Source organism: Salmo salar, chromosome 20 (assembly GCF_965601325.2).
Source record: "Salmo salar chromosome 20, fSalSal1, whole genome shotgun sequence".
NCBI classification, from domain to species: domain Eukaryota; kingdom Metazoa; phylum Chordata; class Actinopteri; order Salmoniformes; family Salmonidae; genus Salmo; species Salmo salar.
The window spans coordinates 68,743,621-68,757,141 of record NC_138310.1 but is presented as its reverse complement, the minus strand read 5'-3'; the positions used below and the strand labels follow the sequence as shown (position 1 = coordinate 68,757,141).

The window sequence follows — 13,521 nt, the reverse complement described above, 5'->3', positions numbered from 1 at the left end:
TACACAAAAACAAACTTAATCAACATGTCCCGGAGCACATCATTAACCAGAGCCTGGAAGACAGCAGGAGCATTATTGAATCCAAACCGCATGACCAGGTACTCATAGTGTCCATTTGCCTTATTGAAAGCAGTCTTCCACTCGTCTACTTCGCGTATCCGAACAAGGTGGTAGGCATTCTGGAGATCCAGTTTAGAAAAGATGGTTGCCCCCTGGAGAGGTTTGAATGCCGATGAGAGGAATGGTAGCGGGTACCGGTTCTTGACCTTGATGTCATTGAGACCCAGGTAATCAATACATGGACGCAGGGTCTTGTACTTCTTTCCCACAAAGAAGAACCCTGTGCCAGCAGGAGAGGCCGAAGGGCGAATGCTTCCAGCCGCCAGAGAGTTATCAATGCACTCCTCCATAGCCTTGGTCTCAGGGCCAGACAGGGAATAAATCCAGCCTCAGGCGGTGTGGTGCCTGGGAGGAGGGCAATCGCACAATCGTAAGGATGATGTGGAGGAAGGGAGGTAGCACGAGCCTTACTGAAAACCTCCCGGAGGTCATGATACTCTGTAAGAACGGCAGAGAGATCCGAGGCCGAACTTAACCCAGCAGGCAGACGTTTATGGGAAGTCTGCGCTGCCTTCAGGCAGTTTGAGTGACAGAACGGGCTCCAACCCAGGGTTGAACCTGTGGTCTAGTCAATATTGGGATTGTGCTTCTGGACCCAAGAAAATCCCAAAGCCACAGGGATGTGAGGAGACTCAATGAGAAGCAGCTGTATTGACTCACTGTGATTACCAGATATCCGCAGAGTCATGGGAACTGTGCTGTACATGACTCTGCCAATGGAACGGCCGTCCAGTGCTCTGGCATCCTTGGGAACGGAAAGGGGTTGAGTGGGAATACCTAGTTCAGATACCAGGGTATTGTCCATGAAACTCTCATCAGCCCCAGAGTCAATGAGCACCCGAAAATACTTTGACTGGTCTCCCCACAGCAGAATAACAGCAAAAGGGGTACGGGCAATTGAAATTCCCAGTCTGACTCACCAGAGTACTTGTACCTACTAATAATCTATGTCTCCTCACTGGACAGGTAGCAATGAAATGCCCCGCAGCGCCACAATACAGACAACTGTTGGAGCTTAGCCAATTTGAACGTTCCCTAGGCAATAATCTAGCTCTTCCCAGTTGCATAGGTTCTGGTGTAGCTGACTCACCACTCGTCAATGATTCTCGAGGGAGCTCAGGTGGCATCGGATCCTCTTGGAAAAACCATCCTCGGGGACTTCCGGGATCCCTTGGAGGTGAGCGAGCCACTGCAGATGAACGAGTGTGCCCGAGACCAGACCTCCTCTCACTCCTGCGTTCCCTTAGGCTTCCATCAATTCTAATGGTGAGGGCGATGAGGGAGTCGAGGTCCACCGGTAGTTCCCGAGCAGCTAGCTCATCTTTTACCACCTCAGATAATCCGTGAAGAAAAGTATCGAAAAGAGACTCCGATTTCCAGGCACTCTCGGCGGCCAACGTGCAAAAATCAACCGTGTAGTCTGCTACACTACGGGAGTTTTGAAGTAATTCAAGAAGTTTACTGGCCGCCTCTCTCCGGGATACCGGAGAATCAAATGCCTTCCTCCCTTCTGCCATGAAATCCTACAGATGACAAACGGCGGATTATTGCTCCCAAACTGCCATAGCCCAGGAAAGCGAGCTTCCCGACATTAGCGTAATAACATACGCTATCTTAGATTGGTCTGAAGGAAACGAAGATGGTTGTAGCTCAAAAATAAGAGAGCACTGAGAAAGAAAACCCCCGCCAGGGTCCCCAGAATATCGCTCCAGAGGAGGTAAGCGGGGTTCTTGGGGAGCCGGGGTAGGCTGTACAAGCTCACCACTAATAGGGATAAATTACTGGGTGATTGGGGTTTCTCAGAGGTAGGAGGCAGCCTCTGAGTTAACTCCCTGATTTGCTCTATAATCTCCTTAAACCCTTGGTCATGGCGTTCCGTCAAGGAACAGAGGCCTTCTAGAAGGTCCTGTAACAGCTCCTCATGTCTCCCAAAAGTGGCTCCCTGCAGGGAGACAGCGTGGCGGAGCTGGTCTAAGTCTGCTGCGTCTGTCATGGCCAGTTCGTACTATAAGGGCACAAGACGAGACCCAGATGCAGACACAGGAGGCAGATGGTTAGAGTCTTTATAGTTTATTTATAATCCAAAAAAAGTAGGCAAGAGAATGGTCGTGGACAGGCAAAAGGTCAAAACCAGATTCTGAGTACAATAGGTAAAGAGTGGCAGACAGGTTCGATGTCAGGTCAGGCAGAAGGGTCAGGCAGGCGGGTACGAAGTCCAGAAAAAACAGGCAAGGGTCAAAACCGGGAAGACTAGAAAAAGGGAATAGAAAACAGGAGCATGGGAAAACACACTGGTTGACTTTAAAAAAGACAAGATGAACTGGCACAGAAAGACAGGAAACACTGGGATAAATACACTGGGGAAAATAAGCGACACCTGGAGGAGATGGAGACAACCACAAGAACAGGTGAAACAGATCAGGGCGTGACACCCATCTATCTTTGAACACCATCCAGGTTTGATTTCTATTTGCCATAACGATATTCTTAATGATTTACTCATGTTCTACTGGCTCATCTGGAGAGTACTGCTCTTACTTTTCACTTCAGTTTAAACACAATAGTTCACCCAAAATCTTAGTTTGTTAGATGTTTTTATACTTCAATAGTGTTCCAACTTTACCATGCCAATCCTGTGCCAGTTCACTGAGGACTGAGACCTGCAGAACTCTCCTGATGCCTATAGACAACAGATGGTTTGAAAATGGGTTCAGTTTGACTTCAAACCACATTTGCGGTATGAAAATGTCTGCCAAACTTTGGGTGAACTATTCCTTTAATACCCAGAAGAGTCTGTCTGATGGCCTAGTGACTAACAGTTGGGTAGACTTGGGCTTCATGCAGAAGAAGACATAGCTAACCATGAAGCAAAAAAGCAAATAGCCATCTCAAAGTAAAACATAGTGAAATAAATAAGCAGAGTACATATAACTGTAGTTTCACTAAGACAAAAAACAGGAAGGAAAAAATGAACGTCAAGTAACACCATGACATTGGTGAAAGGTACAGTAGGCAATAAAAAAGTTCCTACTCTTTGAATTATGGGGCTTACTGGTGGTGATGGCATGGTGTTCACTATCTGTTTAATGTAAAGCATGACTGCAGTTGAGCCAGAGAGAGAAGGAAAGAGTGAGAGAGAGAGTGACTGAGCGTAAAAAGGTGGCAGAACAATGGCATGAGGTTAAGTGATGAGAGCTGCTTCATGTGGAGCAGAAGTGTATTGGGGCCTCCCCTTTGAACTCCCAATGCCGATAATTGAAACAGCATTGAGGGGGCATTAGAATAGATCTGGATCGCATTCCTGCCCCTTTATTCAATTTAGTTAATCAGAGGGGCGAGCCCGATCTCCTCTTTTCGCATGGCAATAACTCATCCCCTCCCCTTTTGCCCCCGACGTGTTGCCCATCTGTGCCCTGAGGGGGCCAAGGGAGAACAGTGGGGCCCGGGGGCGAGGGGCCCACGTCAGGGCTTCAAACGGGATGCTGAGAAAGCGCAGGCCACGCGCCCCAGCCCAGCTTGCCACTGGGCTCCTCGTCTACAGCACTCGTTCACGCCTTTCACCTTGGACTTGAACAAGATGTACTTTAAAGAGGCAGCCTCTGCCAGGGGCTTGGCACTTTATCATTCAAACAAATGTTCTACCAGGGCCAGGAGAACATCACAGAGTCACAAGGTGTTTCAGATGAGTCGCAAGTGTTGAGCTGATAAATCCCTGCTTTTTGCATTTCACCATCATGTTTTCCAGTAGAATGCTTTTTTACAGATAGAAGAATACTTATAGTGCAGTTAATAACCAAATGAATAGATACATATCATGTTGTTTCCTGTGTATCACAGCACCCTATCAGATACAGAGGGCTTGTAGACTTCCCGGCGTGTGGAATCACCTCTTCTCATTTCGTAGATGACTGGCTGAGGTTTCCGTCAGGGCTCTAATCAGCGTCACACACGCATGGCCTGGGATGGGGCTGAATGGCGATGAGGCACCAGCCACTAGAGAGCTGTGGAGGGGCAAATAGATGACAAATATTCAGGCACCAGATACCTCTCAAGGGTATCCTTTATAGACCCGGAGGCAGCAATGAGCCGCAGCTACATGTGCTGTTTGAGACACCTTGGTGGTGGCACACTGTTGATGAGCACATGCCTTCTGACACCAGGCAGGATAGAAAGGGCTCTTGGCCTGTATGTCCTAACAACTGACTGACCACTCCCTAGGTCTCACCCTTTCCTGACACTTCACTGATGTGATACTGTGTGGCCTGTGTGCACATAATTGGGGACTTTTTCCAGGCCACCCAGGAAGCCTATTCATTGTCACCAAGTTCCAACTACACCTGAAAAACGAGATGAGATGATCATATCATTGGCTTGATAGTAAGAATTCAAGATGACACTGAAAAAAGTCTATATGATTATCAAACCTGCATAGGACTGATGGTGAAAACCCAGATGTGTCAGTAAACAATAACACGTTTTTCTATTTGGATAACAACAGTTCGGTTACTCAGCGATTGTGTTGAAAACCCCGAAGGGAATTTGAGTGGGTCTCGGTATGATTCGAGGGTGGGACTTAAATCCGGCAAGTGCATATTCCTTCCTCCTTGGACTCACTATAAGCCCAGGTACAGCATCAGTGCATTGAGTCTGTCTACCGCTGAACTGTCACAGCCAACTAGCCTACAGAGCGTACCACTCAACAAACCTGCAGAAAGTTTCACTCACAACACCGTAAGTTTATACTCTTACCAATTTTACAAATCCAGTAGATATATGTTGGTAGATAATAATGTTGTTTACATATAAATAGGAGAAACAACAGGAGTGTGATGTGTCGGGTTGTAAAGCTCGCTTTGAAGTGCAGTCGCGTTTCCCGTGAGGAATGCTGTTGAAGCGTGAATGAACCGTGCAATCTGGTGCATTTTGAATTAAACGGAGAAGACCGCGTTTATTTGATCAAACGTACATCAAAATAGTTGAATAGTTAATAGTTGAAAAAAATGTTAATTACAGCTTAATAATATTTGTGGTATATCTGCATTGATATGCAATAGCATATCACGTGCGTCTCTGTTTGGATTCTCTGCTGTGCCATTGGCCATTGACCCAGTCATTTGGAAAATATGTTTATATAAAATGTTTTACCTCACAATAAATCTTGCATTGAATGCAAACTATTGGTGTCCTAATGTAATTTTGTGACTTTGGCTGCATATATTTATGATACATATTTTTCTATTGTAGTCAATTACAACAGTTATCACTTGACAATGATAAAGTATTTGTGATGTGTGCTATATAAGGCATACATTCGAGGCTACTTGTCCCCACCCACGTTGTCTTGTCAGCTCTCCTCTCAGCTGGGTTCCTGTTCCCCGTCTGTTGATGTTTCTACTAGTAAACACATGATAATGAGATGCCCAAAGTGAGTGGGAGGGAAGGAAGGAGAGTGGGAGGGAGGGACAGAGGAGGAGGGGGAGGTAAGAAGGGGGGGGGGGGGGGGAAATCAGGCCAAGAATTATCTATCACCGCTGGAGATAGTGTGACTTAACATGTTCAGCCCTGAATATTGAAAAAGCTGCCTCATATAAATGTCCAAATATGGAGACACACTAGCAACTGAATTCATTATAATCTTGACTGGGATGTTGTAGGCTAGAATTTAGTATCTGTTATTGCATTGTTGTCCATGCAAATAGTTTTTTTTGGTTTGTTTTTTCCCATGCAAAGAGGAGGAAATGATCAAGTTGTTATTCATTAAAGATCCTCTATTTCTAAACCCATTTCCATCAAGTGATTATGTAATTTAAAGTCAACATTGCAAAAAGGAAGAATTATCACAATGTTGTTTTGGATGTCTGCATTAGATGTTACACAGGGCAGTTTGGGGTGGTGCCACTCTATGTAGAACTGTGGTGACAGCTTATTGTAGTCACACAGTGTAAACAGTGTGTGATTGATAGGGGCTCCGCCTCGGTTGTTTGTATGCTGATCCCTTCCACAGGCCTGCTGCTCCATCCAGACCCCAGGATGAGTTACTACATGGATCCAGTTTCCTCCTACTCGACCCTTCACCCCTGTGACCATCTGGGCGCGATGGTAAGACTCCGACCACCATAAATCACACTCCTGTTACAGCCTGTGGACGGGCTAGCTAGCTACCAACCACATGCCACGGTGTAGGAGGAGTATGCAAGTGTGTGTTAGCAATGCACCTCTGGATTCCATCAACCTACTGCAACACTGGAGCGTTGTTAAGTTTACTATAAAAAATCAGCACTTTATTTGTTGTTAAAAAAATGCTGCTATCAGTTCTTCATTGTAGACCACTATGGACCAGAGGTGAATGTAAGGTAGACATTGTCTTGGGAGGCTGCATTGGAATAAGAGATGGACAACGAAGACCAAGGTCTGAAACCAATAGTTTCAATCAACTCTGCTCTGCAAAACAATTATTACCTCCTAACCATATCGGCAGTAAATACTTTGACGTGGGGGCCCAACCATCACTGAGTCTATTTGGAGTCATGCAGAGCACCCTCACAGAAAAACACTTTACCATGTAATACCTTCTTGATGTGCCATAGAGCAGGTTATTTAGGCTATTTGTAAACACAGTCTTTTTAACACCATCCAAATGAAAGGACCATATGAATACAGCCTGTCAGATCACAGGAATCAGGGACATTGGGATTCCTGTCAGGTGAGCTCTGAAAGGTGAAGGCCGGGAAGCGCTGGCAGAAATGTTCCCATTTGTATGCAGAATGCAGCCCTGTTAGACAAAGAGGACGAGGTCACATGCAAATATCAACCCAACCTGGCTCTGGTACAAAACATAGAGGGATAAAGCTCCCTCGCCCCTAATTGGCTCAGGTGGTTCTGCATGCCTTTGAAATTTAGATTACTGTACCCGAGGCTGACGTGGTCAAAAGGTGAACCTAGGCTGCCACAGCTTTTCCTATGATTTGACATGTATTAGTAGAGAAAGGTCCTCTGATTTCCCCGCCCTCTGCCTTTGTGATTTTCCATGTTATTCTGGATGCAAAGATGTTGTTTATGTGAAAGAAATGGCCAAGGTTTCCATGTTTTGTGACCATGTCCTGTAAAATGAGACTGTGGAAGAGGCTGTAGTTGAATTGCCCCTGACTCTCATACTTTCACATATCAGATGTGTGGCCTCAAAGGTTCATCCACACAAGGGATGGAGGACTCATGGCAACCTACTTTTGCTGGTCCTCCAATATCACTTTGGTGGTTGATGTATTTGATACCATTCCACTTATTCCGCTCCAGCCATTACCATGAGCCCGTCCTCCCCAATTAAGGTGCTACCAACCTCCTGTGCTTAACAGTGCCGATACGACTGCCCTCTTCCCCTGGCTATCACTCCCCTCTCCCTGCCAGACTGGACTGATAGTGCCGTCATCGGCCCACGTACCCCCTAGAGACTTCACTAGATTAGACTCCACAGTCCCCTCTCACTAGTAGCTGGCTGTAAAGCTGACAGCCTACTGATAAACCCGGCATCGCTTTAACAAGAGTCCTTATCAGATGGGCAGTCATTCAGGTACCCTGATCTGAGGTCTCTACTCCTAGCCATGCCTGTTGTGAAGACCGACCAGCCGGTAGTCAGTTAAGTGGCGAGGTTACAGGATCCACCACTATTGTCCCTATGGTGAGCTGATAGAGCTGATAGATGGAAACTGCTACTGTAGAGGCTCCTATGCTTCTTGCTACTGGTGATCACATCCCTGTCAGGTATGCATCAGATATCACTTTCAGAGGGTCACCAGAGTATGATCACCCATTTCTTGAAGTAGTGCATCAGAACTGCATCATGTTCCATGTGCTTGCTTAGTGCGATTTTGAGTCAATGGAAAATGTTCTCAGAATAGTCCTGACCCGTTATCTACTCTCCTGCTATTTCTTGTATCCACATACGTACAGTTTTCCTATATGGTCCTCCTCCCAACTACTCATTCACTTTGGACTTCCCCTCAGTCCAATCTGCGGGGACAACAGATTGAAACAAAGATAAACCTATTGAATCAAATTTAGCCTTTGTTTTATCTGTACTGAAAGCATAAAACAAAACCATCTCCACTCCAAAATAGTATTTTTTTTAAACTCTAGCTTGGTCTCTTCCCCCTTACAATCGAGCTCATTGATGTTCTTACAGTAACTCAGTAAACCTTTTACTCACATGTACAGTAAGCAAACACAGTTTGAAAGTAAACAAAATGTGAGGTTAAGATATACTGCATCTGTGCCTTGCTGTTGCTGTGCAGTAGGAACCAGGTTAGGGTTGGGTGATATATCATCTTTTAAGGTATGGATCCACATACCGGTATGGATTTTTAAAAGTACTAAATACCGTAAATTCCGGACTATAAGCCGCAACTTTTTTCCCAGCTTTGAACCTCGCGGCTTAAACAATGATGCGGCTAATATATGGATTTTTCCCGCTTTCAAATTTTTTTTCTCCAAAAAAACACAATCTGTGACGTGCTCAGTTTTTTGGCGGCACGAAGCTTTCATTAGACCAATGAAATTGCCAAACGGGTTAAGGTCAAACAACTTTTTTGTTTACAGTTTAGATTAAATCGAGCGCTCTCAAACTTCCCATCATTCTGATTACGGTAGTCATTTTGTCAACCTCATCATGGCAAAGACACGGAGAAATGCATATGATGCAGCTTTCAAGTTGAAGACGATTGATCTGGCTGTTGGAAAAGGAAATAGAGCTGCTGCACGGGAGCTTGGTCTTAATGAGTAGATGATAAGACGTTGGAAACAGCAGCGTGAGGAATTGACTCAGTGCAAAAAGACAACTAAAGCTTACTGTTAATTATTTTTTTTTTGTTACAAGCCGTGTTTCGTTAAAGCCTATTTATTTTTGTTACAAGCAGTGTTTCGTTAAAGCCTATTTATTTTTGTTACAAGCCGTGTTTCGTTAAAGCCTGTGTAAAGTTAATTTGTTTCAATGTACCGGTAGGCACCTGCGGCTTATAGACAAGTGCGGCTTATTTATGTTCAAAATAATACTTTTTTAAAAATTCAGTGGGTGCGGCTTATATTCAGGTGCGCTTAATAGTCCGGAAATTACGGTATAAAGGTAATTTAATACATTGTTAAATAAATGAAAAGTTCTACAAATTGGACTACTTCATTGTCAGGTTTGTCCTAGTTTGGTTGAGTATAAAACTATCATAATGGAGAAAGCCCATTAAAACTACTTAGAATTAATTTGTTGCCATCCTAAGGTCATGTACTACTCATAAAACATTTAAAACATTATTCAGAAACATAAAATACCACCATGCTGTCAAAAATAAGAAACATATTGTGATATAATATTTTGGGCCATATTGCCCAGCCCTAGACCATTTCCAGGCTCAGTTAGTTAACCCCCTGTTTTGTGTTGCCTTTACAGAGGCAGAGTGGAGGAGTGGCTATGGGACCACTGACCCAGCTCCCTGGCATGGTGGTTCACCCCCAGCAGCAGCAGCACTACCCCCCATCCAGAACCCTTTACCCCCAGGACATCACCCTGCAGGAGGTCCCCAATGGACATGACCTCGTACCCACAGGTAGGAGCCAAAGTAAGCCTCTGACTAAGAACAAATCCTACAGAACACAGTTGTTTGCCTGTTCGTTCAGGTCACTGTACTTAATACAGTGAATTAAGCAAGCAAAGTGAAATCTGCCTTTTAAATTTCTCAAAGGAACACATGGATTGCCTCATATAAACGGAAACTAGATTGGGGTAAAATGGAACTGAGATTGGGGGTGAAAGAGATTGTTCATTGTAGATTAAGTGTTCACTGCAAACAAATTACTTTGAGTGGAGAGGTGTGGCAAATGAACTGTGACACACATACAGGCACACACACACCTCATCCCCACATCTTACATGGATACACACACACACACACACACACACACACACACACACACACACACACACACACACACACACACACACACACACACACACACACACACACACACACACACACACACCACCAGTCCAGGCAGTCCGTCTTGCTCCAGAGTGCTGCATACAGAGCGGCCGGCTGAGCAGCCCCGGGGCCCCCTGTGGGTCTCCTCCTCCCTGGGGACCATGGTGACGTTGACCCCAGGGCCGATGCCTTTACCAGATGCCTCCTCCTCTCCTCCTCTGGGGACCTCCACATGCCCCGCATTTTTCTGCCTGCACTCTGTTTTTTTCTGCCGTTTATTTTAAACTGGAACATTCCTCCCAGTGCATTGCCTCTGTTTGACTCTGGCCTCCCTCTTTCTTAAGAGTGATTTATTCAGGGGACTGGGACACACGCCATGGGGGATTGGGGGGGTGGTGCTTAGGCCAGGCACCAGCTTTCTTCCGTCTCCTCCCAGGCTGGATGCAGGGGCACAGGGGAAAGGAGGACAAAAGGACAGCCGTCTTTTTCCCAAGCCTCTGGTTCCCCCCGGGGGATAAGGTCGGGGCTGGATCTGATGGGATTTGCTGATGTTTGTTGCTGGAGACACACTCCTTTGGAGCCTCCAGTGGTTCCAGCGCTAAACCGTTGACATAAACATTATCACATGGAAAAAAACGACCTCCAGTTGATCCCCTCTCCCTCATGATGGTGATCAAGCAAACCACTGCCGTTCATTCGTCCGCGCAATGCAACCACCTGTAGATGCAATTAGAGTAATTTGGTGACCCCACAGAGTGTCAAATACATGTTGTTGCTGTCATTGAAGTGTAGCCTCACAGTGTATGGAGCTGAAACCTCCTAACCAGTAACCCTTGACATACTCCACTTCCTAAAACCGTTGATCTGACCTATATGTTTCTTAACCACAGTCGTTCGAGGTCATCTCAATAACCTGTTGAGAAAACCAACTATATAGTAAGGATAGAAGTGAAGAAGTCTTCTTTGGCTGTCTGTGCCACCAGCAAACGTGCTCTTCCTTTCCTGAAGCCATGCTTTACCGTGTGTGTAAGTTTGGCCTGAGACCACTCTTACACCTTGCTTAGCTTTGAACACATTTGCGTGTGCTTCCCTTTCATATTTTACAGCCCAAGTCACTGCGCACAATTAATTGGCAACATATTTCTGCTATTGAATATTTTGCCAGCTATTACATGTTTCCTTTCGTGGAACCAATGCAATTAAACACAGATACCACCTCAACTGCTGTTGAGTCACACTAACATTATGGAAAATGACTGCCTGTGTGTCAGTATCCACCTAGAATGTCCAATACAGTATACAACTTGTGAAGAACCTCTTTGTGTTTCACTATGTATACGGCCAATAGAAACTGCCCTGGTTCTCTTTCATAGAAATGACAGCTATAATATCAGCACAGGTGCACTGAGTACTGGGGCCGGTAATGAAAATGTTCTCTACTTTTTATAGAGGACCACAACTTAAAGTTTGAAAGACTGAGCTCCTAACACAGTACTGTAACACCCTTTTAGTTTACATCACTTGGATTTATAGCTTGTTGCTACAGTAACTGTGAGAGAGACCTGAGAGCTGATGTGGTGAAGGGATGTTGTATGTTAAAGGGCCTTTGCATGTTTGGCCCTGAGCCCACTGTCACACAGAGCTTCCAGACGTCCGCCATACCATGGCACTGTTTACAATAACCCCCCTCTCACTTTCCTCTCTTTTCCACTCATCTCCTTTCCAGTCCTCTCTGCTCCACTCTTCTCTTCTCCACTCCTCTCTTCTCCACTCACAGAAACCTAGACACTCTCACACCGCTGGGTCTGATCATAAACACCCACTTAGAGATTCATGATGTGTGTGCTGCACAGTCTCACTGAAACCCAGAAACACACATACACACACACTTTACTTCCGGTAGTCGCTCACACCCCACATAGTCATTCATTAAATTCACACCAGTTCTCTGGCATGTATTGTATTACTGTATCCTCCCATTCAGTAAAAAGCCCACTTCCACACACATCCACTCCCAGGCACTCAGGATCTCACTGTACATTCAAACATCCACTCCCATTTAGAACACAGCTGTGACATGGAACCCAGGGACCATTGGTCTGGGTTTTATTTTACGTGATTTAACAGCTGGATAGTAGGGAGGGGGGATGGTCACAGGGCCAGGGCTGGGGGGTTGGGTTGGAGGGAGGGAGGGAGGAGGAGAGTAAAGGAGTAAAGGAGGGGAGGGGGGAGAGATTGGGGACAGGGGGGTGGGCGTCTTCGCCTCTGATGAGGGGCACGTCCTCACGGGCGCAGGCCTATTTATTTTTTCTAAGAGTAAACAAGCAGCCTGCGGGGGTCTGGAGGTTATGGGAAAGGAGGAAACAGCGATGCTAATCAGGCCGAAGCACACTTCCCCCAACAATAAAACAAAATGAGGGGAAAAAAGAGAGACAACTCTGAAGCAGAGGGTCGCAGCGCAGCCCCACTTCGCTAGGCTATGTTTTTGTGAGTGGTTGTAGTAGTGACATTGGCTTTGTTTGTAGTGATAGCTGATAAGCTGGCATTGGGTCGGGAATGGCACAGCCATTAGGCATATGTAAAAATTGTTCCCTAGAGAGCCTCTGTACATAGCTGCATAGACCAGTTCTGGTAAGGGTAAGTGGGGTCAGTTCCTCTACGGTGACTAACGAGTGACCACATATACAGAACATTCAGTCTTCAAGGACATACAGTACCATCATGGGAAGAGGTGATGCCACTAATGCCAGCTCATCGGAAAGGTGGAACATGTGGGTATGATCCAAGAAAAGACCTCTATTGTAAAACTGCTATTATGTGGCTTAGTAATACCTACTGTCATTATACCCTTATGAGTGTGTCAGGACTGAACAATGTGTCAGTGTAGATAATGGGTAATGAGTATATTGTTATTATCATAATGGTATCATAATCATATCACATTTGGTATAGTGTGAGCTTTAATAGTCAACCAATGAATCCATCTAGTGATGTTAACACTATATTGTAATGCAGACCAGCTTCTAATTAACAGGCTGTAGTCTAACTGGGGATACGAGGGGTTTTCCTTTAGCTGCGGGGGGTGGTGGAGCTTCATCAGTGAGCTCTCTCTCTTTCTGTGAAAGAGAAGGATGGAGGGATGGAAAGAAGGAGGGAGACCTGAGAGGCTCAGAGACTCCGGGGGAGGGGGGGGTAATTGAATTATTTGCACAATGGAGTGATGGGGGGCACGTGGTGGCGCTAATGGAGGAAGAGACGTCCTTTTTAGCGAAGGCAATTGTTCAGAAAGAGCTGAGGGAGGCCCAGAACCACCCCCAGCATACTCACTCAAACACACACACAGTCGCGCACATTCTCTCACACACACACACACACACACACACACACACACACACACACACACACACACACACACACACACACACACACACACACACAC

The 13,521-nt window shown here is 45.7% G+C and overlaps 1 protein-coding gene across 1 annotated transcript in view; it reads left to right on the top strand.

Annotated features, from left to right (window-relative positions):
• Window positions 1-4,729: 4,729 nt before the first annotated feature.
• Window positions 4,730-13,521, top strand: part of LOC106581098 (protein C-ets-1) — a 47,843-nt gene continuing 39,051 nt past the window's right edge. Inside the window, exons 1-3 of the mRNA XM_014162824.3 lie at window positions 4,730-4,851; window positions 6,125-6,219; window positions 9,554-9,710. Coding sequence (XP_014018299.1) covers window positions 6,151-6,219; window positions 9,554-9,710 — 226 coding nt within the window. The 5' untranslated portion in view covers window positions 4,730-4,851; window positions 6,125-6,150. The remainder of the gene's footprint in view (window positions 4,852-6,124; window positions 6,220-9,553; window positions 9,711-13,521) is intronic.